This window comes from Amblyraja radiata, chromosome 10, assembly GCF_010909765.2.
Source record: "Amblyraja radiata isolate CabotCenter1 chromosome 10, sAmbRad1.1.pri, whole genome shotgun sequence".
Classification (NCBI taxonomy): domain Eukaryota; kingdom Metazoa; phylum Chordata; class Chondrichthyes; order Rajiformes; family Rajidae; genus Amblyraja; species Amblyraja radiata.
In genome coordinates, this window is record NC_045965.1 from 8,103,840 (window position 1) to 8,124,174 (window position 20,335).

General features: G+C 45.2%; 1 protein-coding gene across 9 annotated transcripts in view; it reads right to left on the reverse strand.

The window, feature by feature from the left end:
* The window catches only part of nek7 (NIMA related kinase 7), a 137,603-nt gene that overhangs the window by 52,679 nt on the left and 64,589 nt on the right, over nt 1-20,335 (reverse strand). For all 9 annotated transcript variants that reach the window (XM_033027972.1, XM_033027971.1, XM_033027973.1 and 6 more), the window contains 2 exons: nt 15,704-15,766; nt 11,481-11,591 (listed from right to left, as the gene is read on the reverse strand). In XM_033027972.1, coding sequence (XP_032883863.1) covers nt 11,481-11,591; nt 15,704-15,766 — 174 coding nt within the window. The remainder of the gene's footprint in view (nt 1-11,480; nt 11,592-15,703; nt 15,767-20,335) is intronic.

Here is a 20,335-nt window from a genome sequence, read left to right on the forward strand (position 1 = left end):
GACAAAGGAGGCACATGTAACCCGACAGAATATTTTGTTCCAAACTTTTCCTTTCAATGCCAGAATATGTATCTGGTATGCTATTACCACCTGAGACCACAGGGTGGCAATGGCAAACAGTCCGAAAAATATTAATTAAATCCACTTCCTAATATAATACAACCATTACCATAAAAACGACAATGACTGGAAAAAACAAAGTTCCTCAGTCCTCCATACAAAACATGACCACAGTGGTAAAATCACTTCAAAAACCAATCATTTCCAGAGATATTCGGCCCGCCTAATTATGAGCATCTTCTCTGGCTTCAAGCGATTATTTAATTTCATTCGTAAACAAGCAAATCCTTGAAAAATGAGAACATGCGACGTCTTGACAAGATGCTCATGGACTAACTTCCCAATTAAGTGCACACATGTACTAGTTGTAGCCACAAACAGGCAGTACTAAGGAAGGTGATTTGTAAATCCCTGTGGTGCAGATGCAAGTCCAAAAATAAATAAATGTTGCTGGTACTTCCTTCACCAGGTGTGAAACATCTGGAACTTGTGATACAGTGGATGATGTTGCGAGTTTGAATTTTATTATGGGCCAGCCAATTTTACTGGAGCGGAACACAATAACAACATTGTGTAGGAAGGAACTACAGATGCTGGTTTACACCGAAGATGGACACAAAATGCTGGAGTAACTCAACTGGTCAGGCAGTATCTCTGGAGAAAAGGAATAGGTGGTGTATTGGGTTGAAACCCTTCTTCTCAGTCTCACCCTCAGTCTGAAGAAGGGTCTCGACCTGAAACGTCACCTATTCCTTTTTTCCAGAGATGCTGCCGGACTGGCTGAGTTACTCCAGCAATGTGTGTCCATATTCACAATAACAATATTATTTTCTTGACAAGAATTTTAATAAAATTTACAGACAAGTATATCCTTTTTTGAGGGGATTGGGAAACGGTTGGGAGGTGAAGTTAAGGAAAAAAAGGAAAAAAATCAGGAATGAAAATAAAATTTTAGGTCAAGGAGCTCATGTAAGTGGGCTATATGTAAAAAAAAGAACCTGCAGATGACGGTTTATAAAAAGACACAATATGCTGGAGTAACAGTGGGTCAGGCAATATCTCTGGAGAACATGGATAGGTGACGTTTAGAGTTGGGAGTGAAGAAGGGTCCCAACCTGAAATGTCACATATCCATTTTCTCCTCAGGTGCTCCCTGTCCCGCTGAGTTACTCCAGCATTTTGTGTATATCAAGTAAGTGGATAATCACTTTAGAGGAGACAAAAACAAAATTGAGTTTCACAATTAAGCAATTTCTGCAAATTTGAAGAATTATTGTTCTAAAACCAAAGGATGTCCTTCTTATATTAGTTAGAACTCACTGGTTCCCACTATGTAGGTATGTTACAATACTTACCTTCAGCAGCGCTGCAATTCTGCCACTGGCCGTGTGCGCGATTTTGGCGCCAATGAGGGGGGGGGGGGGGGGGGGGGGCGGGGTTAAAACGCGTTTTTTTTCCTACCTTGTCCTGGATTATATTTGGTTGGAGTGCAAGCTTTTGCTGAAGAATCGTGCCGACGGCTGTTCTGTGTATTTTTTTTAAATCGCCCGACTGGTTCATTGCTGGAGTCATTTTAAAATCAGCTTCTAAAGCCGTCAACGCCGACAACGGGGACGGATTTCATGTAGGTGACAGGTAAAAGAAAGCCGTTTATTTTTATGTATAAAAGTGGTCCTTAAGATGCCTTTAGTTCACATTTTAAGTTGCAAAACGGTGATTTAGTCCCCATACGAACCAGCATGCCGATATGGGGGTCTAAATCACCGCAAACCGCAACGTTCCAAATGATCGCGTTCCAGAAAAACCCGCTCGCAAAATGATTTAAATGGCCATTAATTTACAGGTATTAAACAATAAATTCCTTCCATTTGGACTATAAATCCATGACAATGAGATTTAAAAATTATGTTATATTATGAATTATTGTGTGAATGTTATTTGGACACTTAAGCTATTTAAAAATGTTAATCTATTCTTAAGAAATGTTCAGATCTAGTAATTGAATTTTGTAATCAGCTACAATTAGGTAACTAACTAATTATATGCTATAATTTCAAGTCATCTAAGTAAGTGTTTCATATTTGTTTCAGAATGCTTCAATCTATAATAACTGCAAATTTCTTTTAGTTCTCTTAATTTTTAAGAAAGTTATGGCCATTTGACTGTCCTCGGTCACAGCTTTTGTGTTAAGTCAATGGAAAAGCAATTCCAAGTATGAAAATGGCCATAACTGTTTTAATACTGAAGATATGAAAGTGAATTAGGTGACAAATTTAACTTCTTTTTATGCTTTATCTGATGGGATAAATTACAGACTTGATTTTTTAAATCTCAAAATTTTGTAACATTGCTACACTATGTTGTCAATATTATGTATGAATTGATATTAAAGTCATAAAAGTGCTTTTTGTTGAGGCAGAATATATATCCTGACAGCATTGCCCTGGCAATGAGTGACAAACAATGCCAACTTAGCAGCTGCTGACTCCTCTGCTGGAGATTTGTATCTACTATCAGAGCAGGCTCTCTGAGCCTTCATAAAATATCCCACATCCTTCTGATTGCCAGACAAACAAAGCTTAAATAAAAGCTCCTGTGGTCAGTCAACAGCGGAGGTTGGGAACAGCAAACCACATTTCAGTGCTATTTTCCAAAATGACAAACTATAAAATATTGAAGTAACTAAAGAAAGGTGATCTTTATTGAGGGAATAACGCCAGTATCTGTACTAAGAACTGGTAAACAAAGTATAATGTAGAGAATAACACTTTGGCGAAAGTCCAAGATCAGGAGCAGCTTCTTCCCTACAACCATCAGGCTATTAAACATCACAACCTCCAAGTAAATACAAATAAAACATTTTTACGTTATTGTGGGGTTTTACAGAGTACTATGTTCACATATCTGCTGTGCTGCTGCAAGTAAGAATTTTGTTGTTCTGTTTCGGTACATATGACAATAAAATACTGTTGTCAATAACAATAATCTGTTTAGTTTAGTTTATTGTCACTTGTACCGAGGTACAGTGAAAAGCATTTTTGTTGCGTGCCATCCAGTCAGCGGAAAAACATGATAACATGATTACACCCAAGCTGCCCACAGTGTACAAACACGGGATAAATATGACACGGTAGATGCCTCTTAATTTTATCGTCTGTTAAAATGCTGAATCTCTAGAATTCACTGCCCAGAGTTGTGCAGCATAGTTCATATAAGTATTTAAAGATGAACTAGGGGACATAGTTGCAGAATATTTACTAGAACTAGGGGACATAGTTGCAGAATAAGGGGGGGCTCTTTTAAAACTGAGATGAGGAAGAACTTCTTCACCCAGAGGGTGGTTAATTTATGGAATTCACTGCCCCAGGGAGCAGTGGAAGCAGAAACGTTAAATATATTTAAGTCTAAAATAGATGGTTTTTTAGCTGCCAAGGGGATAAGGGGCTACGGGGAGAGGGCAGGGATATGGACCTAGGTATGGTTAGTATAGTAAGACCTGAGTGATCTCCTGGACAAGTGTCGATCGCCTGGATTGGGGTCGGAGAGGAATTTCCCGGATTTTTTTCCCGAATTGGACCTGGGTTTTTATCCGTTTTTTTGCCTCCCCCAGGAGATCACGAGGTTCTTGGGGTGGAGAGGGGTGATAGCGGTATAAAGGGGAGGGTAGTGTCTTGTGTTCTGTGTCTTGTGTCTACTGTTTGTGGGTAAGTGTGTCTGTTTAGTGTTCAGCCATGAGCGAATGGCGGTGCGGGCTCGACGGACCTGGTGGTCTACTCTCGCACCTACTTTCTATGTTTCTATGTTTCTAACTAGATAATTTTCTGAAAGATTGGGGATTAAGGGCTGTGAGGATATGGATAAGACGTGAAGCCATCGGCCACGATCATATTGAATGGGGAGGAAACAAGCCTGAGGGGCTAGCTGACCTACTCATGCTCCTATTTTCTTGCCACAACTCTATAATAACAGATGTTAACATGTATAATATTTCCAACTATTTGGTTTTCCCCCTTAGTCAGACATACAGCATGGAAACAGGCACTTTGGCCGAACTGATCCTTGCTAACCAATATGCCTATCTAAGCTACTCCCATTTCCCCCCACTTGGCACAAATCTCTCTGAACCTTTCCTATCCAAGTATCAGTCTGAAATTGTCAATGTGCCTGCCTCAACTTCTTCCTCTGGCAGCGTTTTGATAAGGTCCAACATAGGAGATTAGTGGGCAAAATTAGGGCACATGGTATTGGGGATAGAGTGTTGACGTGGATAGAAAATTGGTTGGCAGACAGGAAACAAAGAGTAGGGATTAACGGGACCCTTTCAGAATGGCAGGCAGCGACTAGTGGGGTACCGCAAGACTCAGTTCTGAGACCACAGCTATTTACAATATACATCAATGATTTGGATGAAGGGATTCAAAGTAACATTAGCAAATTTGCAGATGACACAAAGCTGGGTGGCAGTGTGAACTGTGAGGAGGATGCTACGAGAATGCAGGGCGACTTGGACAGGTTGGGGCAGTGGGCAAATGCATGGCAGATGAAGTTTAATGTGGATAACTGTGATGTTATCCACTTTGGTATGAAAAAAAGGAAGGCAGATTACTATCTAAATGGCGTCAAGTTGGGAAAAGGGGAAGTACAACGGGACCTGGGGTCCTTGTTCATCAGTCATGGAAGTAAGCATGCAGGTACAGCAGGCAGTGAAGAAAGCGAATGGCATGTTGGCCTTTATAACAAGAGGAGTCGAGTATAGGAGCAAAGAGGTCCTTCTGCTGTTGTACAGAGCCCTAGTGAGACCACACCTGGAATATTGTGTGCAGTTTTGGTCCCCTAATTTTAGGAAGGACATTCTTGCTATTGAGGGAGTGCAGCGTAGGTTTACAAGGTTAATTCCCAGGATGGCGGGACTGTCATATGCTGAGAGAATGGAGCAGCTGGGCTTGTACACTCTGGAGTTTAGGATGAGAGGGGATCTTATTGAAACATATAAGATTGTTAAGGGTTTGGACACGCTAAAGGCAGGAAACATGTTCCCGATGTTGGGGAGTCCAGACCGAGGGGCCAAAGTTTAAGAATAAGGGGTAAGCCATTTAGAACGGAGCCGAGGAAACACTTTTTCTCACAGAGAGTTGTGAGTGTGGCATTCTCTGCCTCAGAGGGTGGTGGAGGCCGGATATCTGGATACTTTCAAGAGAGAGCTAGATAGGGCTCTTAAAGATAGCAGTCAGGGGGTATGGGGAGAAGGCAGGAACGGGGTACTGATTGGGGATGATCAGCCATGATCACATTGAATGGCAGTGCTGGCTCGAAGGGCCGAATGGCCTACTCCTGCACCTATTGTGTATTGTCTATTCCATATAATAATAATAATGATGGATGGGATTTATATAGCGCCTTTCTAATACTCAAGGCGCTTTACATCGCATTATTCATTCACTCCTCAGTCACACTCGGGGGTGGTAAGCTACTTCTGTAGCCATAGCTGCCCTGGGGCAGACTGACGGAAGCGTGGCTGCCAATCTGCGCCTATGGCCCCTCCGACCACCACCAGTCACTCACACACATTCACACACAGGCAAAGGTGGGTGAAGTGTCTTGCCCAAGGACACAACGACAGTATGCACTCCAAGCGGGATTCGAACCGGCTACCTTCCGGTTGCCAGCCGAACACTTGGCCCATTGTGCCATCCGCCACCCACCACCCGGTGTGAAAAAGTCCCCCCTCAAGTTCCTATTAAATCTTTCCTTTTTCATCTTAAACCTATGCCCTCAAGTTCTTGTTTCATCTACCCTGGGAAAGACACCCCTCATGATGTGCCCGTCTCATTCTCCAGGGATCCCTCACTGACCTGAGCCACCCTCTTCTATTTATATACCCATGGCCCTTGCTGATTGTTTTCATCTTACTTGTCATTTCCTCACTGTCAATTTTCTATCACTTGCTTTTGTCATTTTGTATGGTCATGCTTTTAACATTTTCCTTGACCTTCAATGATGTTTGGTTCATCTTTTTTCCTGAATCGCTCTTTGTGATTAGGATATCTTTTCCACTGAGCATTATGGGGGAAAAAAATCACTAAAATGTCTGCTCATCTGCTGGCCTTTCCACAAGCCCATTTTCAACCCCGGCGTACAGGGTTTTCAGTTCTACTTACTATGGAACCACATCTTTGCAATTGCAAGTTGAATACAATTCATATACTTCTATTTGGGCCATCAACGTACGTATGTTGCTATAATTGCTAGATGCATTCTGGAACTCTAGGCTTTGATGTTTTTAAACTATGTTTCCTTTTGGTTTTGAAACTCTACTACAAAGTTCTGCTTATATTTTTGCTCCTTCCAGTCACAATTTGATTTTCATTCATCCTCACACTATCCTGTGGCACTACACTCAGTTAGTTTGATATATTAAACTTCCTGCCAGGAAAGATCTTAAATACCACTCAGAAGTAGACCTAAACTTACCTGTACTGTCATCTTTTGCTTTCCCCTCAATGTATATATGCAACGGAAATTTCCTTTGTTAACTTATGTATGCACATGACCACTACAAATATAAAATGCCCTCATATTTTCATCCTTAACTCCCTCGTTCAAGAAACGCTCCAAAGGATCAATAATTTGTGCTTTCCCAAATAAGCGTACTTCTCCATATTTGGTCCTAAATGAAAATTTGAAGAGTTATTTGAAATGACAAAAAAACATTTTAAAACAGGGGCTGGAGTACATCTGAATGCCCAAGACAAATTATACTTTCCTGAGTTAAAGCCCACACTTGCTTTTGACCCCATTTGTCACAGGCCACCAACAGGTATTGCCCATAAAAACTTCATTTCCAATGCACACAAAGGCAACCCTGCACTTTACAGCTCCAGGTACAAAGTGTGGGTTCCATCACCACATTCCTGACTCCCAATTCCACTCTCCTGCTAATATTGAGGTCACAACAACTGAATGAACTGCATCATCTCGGAGGATGACTTCAACTTTACTTTCTCAGTTTTGGATTTTAGTCAACTTTTATCACTTTAAATCTGAATACCTCATTCAAATTGTATTGAGTTGATCAATATATTTTTTCAGTAATAAAATTTGGTGTCAATTTGAAGACACATTGGAAGAAACAATGAACAAAAAACAGACTTGTTTCATCATTTGTATTAGAACTATTAGCTCAATATACAATGCCCTCCATAATGTTTGGGACAAAGAGCCATCATTTATTTATTTGCCACTGTACTCCACAATTTGAGTTTTGCAATAGAAAAAAAGATCACATGTGGTTAAAGTGCACATTGTCAGATTTTATTAAAGGCCATTTTTATACATTTTGGTTTCACCATAAAGAAATTACAGCTGTGTTCATACAAAGTCCCCCCATTTCAGGGCACACTAATGTTTGGGACACATGGTTTCACAGGCGTTTGTAATCGCTCAGGTGTGTTTAATTGCCTCCTTAATGCAGGTATAAGAGAGCTCTCAGCACCTAGTCTTTCCATCACCTTTGGATACTTGTATTGCTGTTTATCTATATGAGGACCAAAGTTGTGTCAATGAAAGTCAAATAAGCCATTTTGAGATTGAGAAACAATAATAAAACTGTTAGAGACATCAGCCAAACCTTAGGCTTACCAAAATCAACTGTTTGGAACATCATTAAGAAGAAAGAGAGCACTGGTGAGCTTACTAATCGCAAAGGGACTGGCAGGCCAAGGAAGACCTCCACAGCAGATGACAGAAGAATTCTCTCTATAATAAAGAAAAACCTCCAAACACATGTCCAAAGAATCAGAAACACTCTTCAGGAGTCAGGTGTGGATTTGTCAATGACCACTGTCCGCAGAAGACTACATGAACAGAAATACAGAGGCTACACTGCAAGATGCAAACCACATCTTTGCCAAGATGTACTTAAAAGACCAACCACAGTTCTGGAAAAAGGTCTTGTGGACAGATGAGACGAGGATTAACATATCAGAGTGATGGCAAGAGCAAAGTATGGAGGAGAGAAGGAACTGCCCAAGATCCAAAGCATACAACCTCATCTGTGAAACACTGTGGTGGGGGTGTTATGGCCTGGGCATGAATGACTGCTGAAGGTACTGGCTCACTTATCTTCATTGATGATACAACTGCTGATGGTAGTAGCATAATTAATTCTGAAGTGTATAGACACATCCTATTGGCTCAAGTTCAAATAAATGCCTCAAAACTGATTGGCCGGCGGTTCATTCTACAGCAGGACAATGATCCCAAACATACTGCTAAAGCAACAAAGGAGTTTTTCAATGCTAAAAAAATGAGAGAGGCCAGGATCGGGGTGATGTGGTCCCTTTTTCGGGTGCCCGTCAGGAGTCTCGCTGCGCCGTTTTGGACCAGTTGCAGGCGGGACAGGGAAGATTGGCTGATGCCAGTGTAAAGGGAGTTGCAGTAATCTAGGCGGGAGGAGATGAATGTGTGGATGATCTTTTCCAGGTCATCAAACTGGAGCAATTTTTTTATTTTAGCTATCGTCCGAAGCTGAAAGAAGCTAGCTTTTACCACAGCATTGACTTGTTTGTCAAATTTCAGTGCTGAGTCAAATATCACGCCAAGGTTTTTGACGTGAGGTTTGAGTAGTGGGGTAAGGCTTCCAAGGTTGCCTGATATCACGTCGATTCATCATTCCCTCCACAGGTGCTGCCTGACCCGCTGAGTTCTTCCAGGATTCCAGCATCTGTAGTTCCTTGTGTGGTCATTTGAAACTACATCCAAGAGTATAAACATATCCTTTCAACAGCATATTTTTTGCAGATTTTATGTGTTCATCTTGGCCACATATGGGCGGCACAGTGGTAGAGTTGCTGCCTTACAGCGCCAGAGACCTATAAGGTACATCTGTCAGGTACCTTGGGTATGATTCTGATTACGGGTGCTGTCTGTATGGAGTTTACACCTTTTCCTGTGACCGCGTGTCTGGTTTCCTCTCACACTCCAAAGATGTACAGGTTTGTAGGTTAACTCATTTCTGCAAATGTCAATTGTTCCTAGTGTGTAGAATAGAGCTAGTGTATGGGGTGATCGCTGGTCAGCGGGGACTCGGTAGGCCAAAGGGCCCGTTTCCCCGCTGTATCCCTAAAGGCTACATAATGTTACTCGTACAACAACATGAAACACATAACAGCGTAACTCTTTCACAGTCTGAAGAAAGGTTCCGACCCGAAACGTCACCCACCTTTTTTCTCCAGAGATGCTGCCTGAGTTACGCCAATACTTTGCGTCTATCTTCAACTCTTTCACTGTTTAGGCCCAGATCTTGCTGGGAGCTTGGCTCAAGGCAAACATGTAGACTTTTCGGCAATGACAAGTTGGGTTATTGACTGCAGTCATAGACTTTGTAAGGCTCAGTTCAAATGCAGCTGCTTACAAATAATACTTGAATCTGATGGTTAAGGAAGTACACTAAACCCTATTCACACAGATCACAAATATCGTGGAGGAGAACTGTACTGTTTGGAGTCCAATTTAGAGTATCTTCAAAAAGAGAATTAATTTATTTCACATGCTAATAGTTTTGAGTTTCTTTATATTTAAGTTATTTTTCAGAAGATGTAGCATCACAGAGTCATATAGCATGGAAACAGGCCCTTTGGCCCAACTCATCTATGCTGACCACGATGCCCAATAGAAGCGAATCACATTTGCCCGTGTTTGGGACGCATATCCCTCAAAACCTTTCCTATTCGCGTACCTGAACAAATGTCTTTTAAATGTTGTTATAATACCTTGTACAACTGCCTCCTCTGACTACTCGTTCCATTGTGAATGAAAAAGTTGCCCCTCAGATTCCTATTAAATCTTTCCCCCCTCAGCTTAAACCTATGTCCCCTAGTTCTTGATTCCCCTATTCCGAGCAAAAGACTGTGCATTGTATTTACTTCTCCAGAGTATTTTCAAAGCATTTTTACTCAGACTTTGCTGGCTTTTAATTGTTTTTACTGTATTAATGGAGCATTGTTGACAGTTTTACAGCTCTTAGTTTGTCTCATATCTTCCAGTCCATTAAAATGACCAGTAACAAATGATATTTATTACAGAAGCAACAAGTTAAAGCACATGTGCTTTAGCAGGCATGTCAAACTAATGTGATAGTTACTATTGCAAAATGTGCAATATTTCAATGGCCCAAAACTGGTAATCAGTTAGTTCTGGCATTCAAAGGAAAAAACATTCACAACTACTTCCCAATTTCTGTGATAAGAATTTTCTGTCAGTTATCATTTCAAAGGAATTCCTGGCTTCTCTCAACATACTTTGACTGAGCAATGAATCACATCAAAACGTTTCTGGAGTTTTTAAACCAACTGTTCAAACATGAAGGAAGCAAAACAAAACACAGATGAATACAATAAGTTCATAAATTGTATGAGTAGAATTAAGTCATTCAGCCCATCAAGTCTACTCTGCCATTCAATCATGGCTGATCAATGTAATGACATGCCTTTTTAAAAATCCCTTATGTTATGACATATTAATTCGAGCATGTTAGAAGAAATAAATCTACCCAGGACCAGATATTTTACTGAGTAATAATTAAGCCATAAAACACTCCTTTGGAGCAGATACAACAAAGCAAAAATATTTTCAGAGCATTTTGCAGTAGATCTCATTCATACACAAATTAAATTCAAATCTGTAGAAATAAATTAACTTTGAATGTAGCATTGAAAGTTACAAACAATACAGCCTGGAGGGACAATGAATTGTTGACAGAAACTTTGGGATTTCCACTTTAAACTAAACATGATGGAAATCTTGGGGCTCTTGCCAGCTTCCCAGATTCTCGATTAGTAAGGTGGTCAAAGGTTGAGGGGTGAAGACAGGAAAATAGGGTTGAGAGGGAAAAATAGATCGACTATGATTGAATGGCCAAGCAGACTCAATGGCCTAATTTTGCTCCTATGTCTTATGACCTTCCTAGATTAATGACAGGAAACTTGTATAGTTCCGTAGTGGCCAAGATTGTCAATAAGCAAAATCTAGGCCATCGCCAGTTTTTAAAGTTTTACCAAAAATGTATTATGTGCAAATCAGATGACATATCAATGCAAGCCACAACAGGAATTGCTATACTAAACACATTTCACTCTGGGCAAGCAAACAAAAATCTTGCTCAACTCCCGAGGTTGGGACTGGAGATGAATGTTGTTTCCAAGCTGGCAATAAAAGATATTTTTTAAATTATAAAAAACAGAAAAATGTGAGGTGTACTTCAATAATAAAGCAGATCAACATAATTTGTTTTGCTTCAATGTATTGTCATCGATAGTTTACACCATCGCTTACTCCATAAATGACTTGCATAAACAAGACTGGATATCAAACAATGATTACATTAGAAGGCTAAAAGATTGTTTGAAGTTGCAAATGCTTACCTTAATCATTCTAGAAAGGTCTCCAGCATCTGCCAGTTCCAGTACAATATTTAGCTCATTATCTTCAATGAATGAAGCAAGATATTTTATTACATTTGGATGGTTTAATTGCTGTGAAATACATAAGCATAAAACCATTTAATCAAATATTCATTGAGGATTTTGCAGATTTTTTAATCAATTCCTGGAGATAAAATGAAAATACATGATCATTTTAATCTTTCTAGATTAATCTAATAAATTAGTAAATCTTAAAAATAATGTGATAATTCACTTCAGTTATTCAAATTGATACAGTGGGAGAGATTGGAATGAGCGAAGATTGTTACAACATAAGGGGCAGGTCATTTTAAAAAGAGGTGCAGGTGCATAGAAATTGGTTTCTGCAGTCAGTGACACAGGCGTGCAGCACGGAAACAGGCCATTCAGCCCAACTCGTCCATGCCCAACAAGGCACCCATGTTAACTGGTCCCGTTTGCCCGTGTTTGCCCCTTATAGAAACATAGAAAATAGGTGCAGGAGTAGCCATTCGGCTCTTCGAGCCTGCACCGCCATTCAATATGATCATGGCTGATCATCCAACTCAGTATCCTGTACCTGCCTTCTCTCCATACCCCCTGATCCCTTTAGCCACAAGGGCCACATCTAACTCCCTCTTAAATATAGCCAATGAACTGGCCTCAACTACCTTCTGTGGCAGAGAATTCCAGAGATTCACCACTCTCTGTGTGAAAAATGTTTTCCTCATCTCGGTCCTAAAAGATTTCCCCCTTATCCTTAAACTGTGACCCCTTGTTCTGGAATCCTTAAACTGTGACCCCTTGTTCTGAAAGATCCCTCTAAATCTTTCTTATCATGTACATGTGCAAATGTCTTTTGGACACTTATCGTACCAGCCTCAACTACTTCCTGTGGCAACTTAGTCAGAGTGATACAGCGAGAAAACAGGCCCAACTTGCCCACACCGGCCAACATGTCCTAGCTACACTAGGCCCACCTATCCATATCCCTCCAAACCTGTCCTATCCGTGTACCTGTCTTGTTCCATATACCCACCACCCTCTGTGTGGTAAAAGTTGCCCCTCACTTCTGGGGAAATATCCAATTGGTCCCTGAAAGGAAAGATACAGTAGATGCTGAAAATCTGAAATAAATTAAAAAATGAGAAAGTGTTGAAGATTCTCAGTAATCAGACACGATCATATTGAATTGCAGGGTTGGATTTGAGAGGCCAGACTGCCTCCACTTAGGTTTTTGTGCAGATACAAAGAATTATTTTCTACAGAGGTATGGTGATGTTTTTATAATTTCATTGGTCCATAACATTTACCAATAGAAACCGTCATGTTCACAAAACATTTGAGAATGCAAGCCTTGAACCAACCAATGCTGCTTAAAATAATTTATCACATGTAATTCAAACACATATAGAACTTAATTTTAGAGTTTAACAGTACAGAAACATCCCCTCCACCCCACAGCCCAGTCTACATTGCCCCTCTGACATGATATCTATCTATGATAATTCCATTTACCTACGTTTGACCTGTTTCCCTCCAGAACACAGGTCCTTTGGCCCTCCATGTCTATGCCGAACATGATGCCAAGACCAACTCTTTACTGGCTGCATATGTTCCATATTCATATCCTTCCATTCCCTGCATACCCATGTGCCTACCAAAGAATCATAAAAACACAACTATCATATCTGCCTCAACCACCTGTGTGTTCTAGGTACCCACCATCCTCTATGTAAAAAAACTTGCCCTACATATCTCCTTTGAACTTTACCCCTCTCACCTTGCACCTATGTTCTTTAGTATGTGATATTTCCACCCTGAGAAAAACTTTGACTGGTTACCCTGTCTATGTTTCCCATAATTTTATATACTTCTCTCAGGTCTCCCCTCAATCTCTGGTATTTCAGAGAAAATTATTCAAATCTGTCCAACCTCTCCCTATAGTTAATATACCCTTAATTCAGGCATCATCCCTACTTTTTTTTTATCCAAGTACCTGTGTAAATGCCTTTTAAATATTGTAATTGGATCTGCCTCAGGATTCTCCCGACGCCGGAGCACCATCATCCGGCGAGAACGGTCTGGAACATCGGGCCTCCGTATAGGCGACTGCGGAGGCCTCAATAGGCCCGACTATGGGTGGACATGGGGATGGGGACTGGACTTTGCGCCTTCCCTCATAATGGGAACCAATGTGGGGGGATGTTTTTATGTTAAATTTCTTTATTAGTGTTATGTTGTATTCTTTTTTACGTGCTGCAATGGCAATATGCATTTCACTACACCAATTGGTGTATGTGACTAATAAAGAACCTTTGAGCCCTTGCCACATCCTTGGCAGCTCATTCCACATAACCACCATCTCCATGAACAACTTAACTCTCAGATAGACACAAAAGGCTGGAGTAACTCAGTGGGTCAAACAGCACCTCTGGAGAAAAGGAATAGGTGACGTTTCAGGTCGAGACTCTTCTTCAGATTCTCAGATCTCCTTTACAGTTTTCCCCCTCACCTTAACCTTATGCCCTCTAGTTTTAGACTCCCCTATCCGAGGAAATAGACAAACAATCCCTCATAATTTTATAAACTTCTAGACTCCCAAGTTCCACTGAAATTAAACTTTTAACTCCAGGCCTCTATTCCAGGCAGCAAGCCTGGTGAATCTCTTCTGCACTCTCACTGATGTCATTTTCTAAATGGGGCGAGAATCCAGAAATCGGAGGTGTAAAGGGACTTGGGAATGCTGGTGCAGGATTCCCAAAAAGTTAATCTGCATGTCGAATCAGTAATAAAGAAAGCAAACTCAATGCTTGCATTTATTTCAAGAGGGCTTGTATACAAAAATAGGGATGTAATGTTGAGGCTCTATAAGGCCACATTTGGAATATTGTGAGCAATTTTGAGCACCATATCTGAGGAAGGATTTGCAGAGGAGGTTTACAAGAATAATCCCAGGAATGAGTAGGTTAGCCTATGAAGAGCGTTTGTTGGTACTGGGCTGTACTTGCTGAGGTTTAGAAGAACGAGGGGGGGCCTCATTGAAACATACAGAATATTGAAAGGCTTGGATAGAGTGGATGTGGAGAGGACGTTTCCACTAGTGGGAGAGACTAGGACTGGAGGTCATAGCCTCAGAATTAAAGGACGTTCTTTTAGGAAGGAGATGAGGAGAAATTTCTTTAGTCAGAGGGTTGTAAGACCATGAAATTCTTTGCCACAGAAGGCTGTGGAGGGCACATCAGTGGATATTTTTTAAGGCAGAGATAGATAGATTCTTGATTTTACAGGTCAGAGGTTATGGGGAGAAGGCAGGAGAATGGGGTTAGGAGGGAGAGTTAGATCAGCCATGATTTAATGGCGTAGACTTGATGGGCCGAATGGCCTAATTCTACTCCTATCCCACATTTGGGACGACAGACGGCACAATGGGCTAAGTGTTCGGCTGGCAACCGGAAGGTAGCCGGTTCGAATCCCGCTTGGAGTGCATACTGTCGTTGTGTCCTTGGGCAAGACACTTCACCCACCTTTGCCTGTGTGTGAATGTGTGTGAGTGATTGGTGGTGGTCGGAGGGGCCGTAGGCGCAGATTGGCAGCCACGCTTCCGTCAGTCTGCCCCAGGGCAGCTGTGGCTACAGAAGTAGCTTACCACCACCGAGTGTGACTGAGGAGTGAATGAATAATGCGATGTAAAGCGCCTTGAGTATTAGAAAGGCGCTATATAAATCCCATCCATTATTATTATTATCCCTTATGAACTTATGACCAACTCTTTCTTGTACTGTGTTAAGGTACATGGAGCAAATGGTTCAGTTCAATTTAACTAGCCGAAACATCAACTTGGCACGGATAAACTCATAAAGTTGCACACTACAGTACTGTCAAGATAATTTGCACTGAGTAACATGGAGGACCAGACCATAATCGCAATCACTGTTGTCACAATTACAGAAGGTCTATGTTCTCACTTGCACAACACGGTTACCATGTACAACAACGTTCATGGTAATACCACTACAAGCTCCTGCCATCAGTTCACACAATCTAAAGTATCAAGTTAGAGGATAAAGTGTTAACAAGTACTTCCTCCAGCATTTTTTGTTGCACCGATGAAAAAGTGAACACCTGGCAAACATTATTAAATATACAGATATTTTAAATTATTTCTTCATGCTTCTAATTTTGTTTTGAAGGGGCCTTATTACCTTTAGGAGATCTATTTCTTTTATGCAGTCTTGACGAGCTTTGGCATCCATCATTTCAAATATCTGGAATAAAATATTAATTTCAGGTTTCCTTTTCATGTCCAAAGCATACAAATCACTAAATGATGCAGGGTTCATTCCGTTTTCTCCACATCAATATCTGCTGTATTTTCTTTTATAATAAAACGCTGCTGCAAAAGTACGCACTGATGTGGTAGGAGAATATTCTAATTTATACAACTGAAAAATATGAGCAACATTTATGCAACCAAAACATACACAAAAATAATTTTACACCAATCAATATTGGAAGGATCCAATGAATGGCTTAGGGATGTGTTTGAAGTCAATGCAGTAATTTAACTACATACTACACACAGCAAAGTTCATTACCTAAAACTTGTTAAGTCAATAGTTGTAAAGAGAGGATTTAACAGAATCATTAATTTCAAGAATTTGTAAATAGTTACAACCTATTACCCAGGACTACTAGCAAGTTTTTCCAATTGCTTCTGTAAAAATTAGTTATTGTGGTGCATAGGTCTCGAAAGGAAAGAGAGGAGTCAGGTATTTCGTGAGGCACCTTTATTTGTGTTCCTCCCGGTTGTAGGGAAGTCCACACGAGAGAAAGATGGCACCCAAACCCCTGCATTTAAACCCTCTGGTTAAGGGCCGCCTCCGGACTGAACCACTCCCGTGCCGAGGGGTTCGACAGTTAGGATGGCACAACCCTTGGGAGCCCCCCCAGAACCCGAGGCACGAAACGCACCGGCGGGCGCACGACACGGCCGGCCCGCGTGCGGAAGTCAGCCGATCGTGGGGCTGGCGGAGGCATAGGTGGAGGGATAGGTGGAGGGACCGGCGGGAGGACAGGTGGAGTGACAGGCGGAGGGAGCCGTGAAGGGGGGGGCGCCCTCGAGGCCGAGGTTGGGCAACCAGCACCGGTTGGTCAATGTCCAGGTGTGCCGGCTTCAACCGGTCGATCGACACGGCCTCCGACCGGCCCCCCATGTCCAGCACAAAAGTCGTCTGCCCGTGTTCTAGCACCCGGAACGGGCCCTCGTACGGCCTCTGGAGTGGCGTCCGGTGGGCATCACGGCGCAGGAAAACGTATAGGCAGGTCCGGAGGGCTGATGGCACATGCGGGCGAAATGTCCCATGGCTGGACGTCGGGACGGGTGCGCGCCTGCCAACTCGCTCGCGAAGGCGCTTTAAGGTGGATGCGGGCGTTCCCTGCTGCCCCGGCGCCGACGGCACAAACTCCCCGGGCACCGTGAGTGGCGACCCGTACACGAGCTCCGCTGATGATGAGGCCAAGTCCTCTTTGGGAGCAGTCCGAATGCCCAGCGTGACCCACGGCAACTCGTCCATCCAGTCCGGGCCGGATAGTCGCGCCTTCAGCGCTGCCTTGAGCTGCCGGTGGAACCTCTCCACCAGACCGTTAGCTTGTGGGTGATAAGCCGTGGTGTGGTGCAGCCGCACCCCGAGCAAGTGAGCCATGGCTGACCACAGCTCGGAGGTGAACTGTGGCCCCCGGTCTGAGGAGATGTGCGCCGGCACCCCGAAGCGAGCAATCCAGTGCGCGGACAACGCACAAGCGCACGTAGCTGTTGAAGTGTCGGCCAGCGGAATGGCCTCCGGCCACCGCGTGAAGCGGTCCACCATCGTGAGAAGGTGGGTGATGCCCCGGGACGGCGGAAGAGGCCCCACAATGTCCACGTGGATATGGTCGAATTGCCGGTGAGGTAGACCGAACTCCTGGAGAGGCGCACGGACATGGCGCTGGATCTTCGCCGTCTGGCACAGAATGCAGGTGCGAGCCCAATGGCCAACCTGCTTGCGCAGACCGTGCCACATGAAACGAGCGGCCACTAGTGCCGTTGTCGCCCGGATTGATGCGTGAGACAGTCCGTGGATAACCTCGAACACCCTCCGGCGCCAGGCGGCAGGGATGATGGGGCGCGGCTGACCGGACGATACATTGCACAGGATCGTCGCTCCTCCAGGACCGAGAGGGACATCCTCAAGGCGGAGGCCGGAGATGGCAGTCCGGTAGGCGGGCATCTCATCGTCCGTGAGCTGTGCCTCTGCCAGGGCAGAATAGTCAATTCTGGGCGCCACCTCGAAAACGGCGTTGATAGCGGGGCGGGCCACCCGGTTCTCTTTCCCCTCGACATAGCGGATAGATGTAGTATATTCCGAAATGTAGGCCAATTGCCGCTGCTGTCATGCGGACCAGGGGTCGGAAATCTTCGCCAGGGCGAAAGTGAGCGGCTTGTGGTCCGTGTAGGCGGTGAACGGGCGGCCTTCCAGGAAGTAGCGGAAGTGGCGCACTGCCAGGTACAGAGCCAGGAGCTCGCGATCGAACGCGCTGTATTTGGTCTGCGCGCGGTTGAGGTGCCAGCTGAAGGCGGCCAGGGGCCGCCAACCTCCGTCCGTCAGTTGCTCCAGCACGGCACCAACCGCCGACTCCGAGGCGTCCACCGTGAGAGCAGTCGGGCATCTTCCCGCGGGTGCACCAGCAGTACGGCCCGAGCAAGGGCCTCCTTCGCGCCGCCAAATGCTGCCACTGCCTCGTGGGTCCATTCGACGTTCTTATGCTGCCCACCCGCCAGGAGTTGATACAGCGGCCACATGATGTGGGCCACAGATCGCACGAAACGATGGTAAAATGCCACCATGCCGACAAACTCCTGCAGGCCGCGCACCATGCGCGGGCGGGGAAACCGACGGATGGCGCCTTGCGAAGTCACGCGGTGGCAGAGGAAGTCGATCTCCGTTACCCCAAAACGGCACTTGTTGAGGTTGATAGCCAGACCATGCTCGCTGAGCCGCTGACAGAGCTGCCGGAGGTGGGCGCAGTTCTCCTGCTGCGAGCGGCTGGCCACCAGGATGTCATCCAGGTAAACAAACACAAAATCGAGTTTGCGACACACCCCGTCCATTAGGCGTTGAAAAGCCTGCGCAGCGTTCTTGAGGCCGAACGGCATCCGCGTGAACTCATAAAGTCCGAACGGTGTGATGATCGCCGTCTTGGGTACATCATCCGGGTGGACCGGGATCTGGTTATAACCCTGTACCAGATCCACTTTTGAAAATATTGTAGCCCCAGCCAAATGGGCGGTGAAGTCCTGGATGTGGGATACCGATCCGGTGTTGTTGCGGCATTCAGCGGTCGGTAATCCCCGCAAGGTCGCCAGCCCCCGCTTGCCTTAGGGACCATGTGGGGTGGGGACGCACATGGGCTGCTTGAAGGGCGGACGATCCCCAAGGACTCCATCGTGTGGAATTCCTGCCGTGCCAGACGCAGTTTATCCGGCGGCAGTCGGCGTGCTCGTGCGTGGATAGGTGGGCCGGTAGTTTGTATAAAATGTACCACTCCATGACTGGGGGTCGATGACCGAAACTGTGGGGTCAGGATGTCCGGGAACGCGGCCAAGATCCGTGCGAAGCGGGAATCCACGGACGACAGGGGGCGTCCCACCGGCTGATCCAAACGTAACGTGATCGGCTCCATCGTAGCGGCATTGACCAAGCGCTGACGCCTGACGTCCACCATGAGGGAATGCGCCCGGAGGAAGTCGGCCCCAAGCAACGGCTGGGAGACATCAGCAATGGTGAACCGCCACGAGAAATGGCAGGAGCCGAACACGATCAGTACCATGCGCGCTCCATACGTGCGAATGGGGCTGCCATTCGCCGCGGTGAGGACAGGCCCCCGCTTACCGGAACGAATGTCAGCCAGCGAAGGGGGCAGGACGCTGAGCTCCGCTCCAGTATCAACGAGGAAGCGGGTCCCGGAGCGCCGATCCCAGGTGAAGAGGCGGTGAATTTGGCCGGCCGCCGCGGGGACTATTGACAGCCGGCCCAGGCGTTTCCCGGGAACGTGCACGGCTGGCGGCATTGTCGTGCTGCAGCACCCCACCGCTGATGGTAGTAGCACCAGCGCCTCATGTTGGTGGTACTTGGAGCTTGCCGGCTCCTGTTGGTGGCACTTGCAGCTTGCTGGCGCTGGACTGCAGGTGCAGTACCCGACACTGCCGCGGGGGGCGATCTTACGGGCCGTCGGGCTGGAGCTGTCACTCCTTCCACAGCCCCTGCCCCACCGGAGGAAATCGGGAGCTTCCAGGGTGACGTCATCAGCGCGCCTGCCGATGGCCAGCGCGTTGACGTCATCAGGGCGCGTCGTTCTCGGTGCGTCCCCGCGGCTTCTGACGGCCAGCGCATTGACGTCATCAGGGCGCGCCATCTACAGCGCGTCGGCGCTCCTCCCGAGGGCCCTGATGTCGGCGAAGGAGGCGTCCGTGAGCTGAAGACGGATGTAGGCCGGCAGCAGATGGAGGTAAGTATACTCAAACAACAGGCACGGCGTGTGCCCATCCAGGAGAGCAACCATCTCCTTTAGGAGGCTAGATGGCCGTCGGTCGCCTAGGCCCTCCATATGAAGGAGCCTAGCAGCACGCTCCATCCTACTGAGTCCATAAATTTGGAGCAGGAGCTCCTTAAGGCCGAGATATTTATCGGTGGCCGGGGGGGGCTGCGAGGAAGTCCGTGACCTCCTCGACCGTGTCCTGGTCGAGGGTCCCCACCAGGTAATAGAAGCGGGTGGCATCGACTGTGATGCCCCGCAGG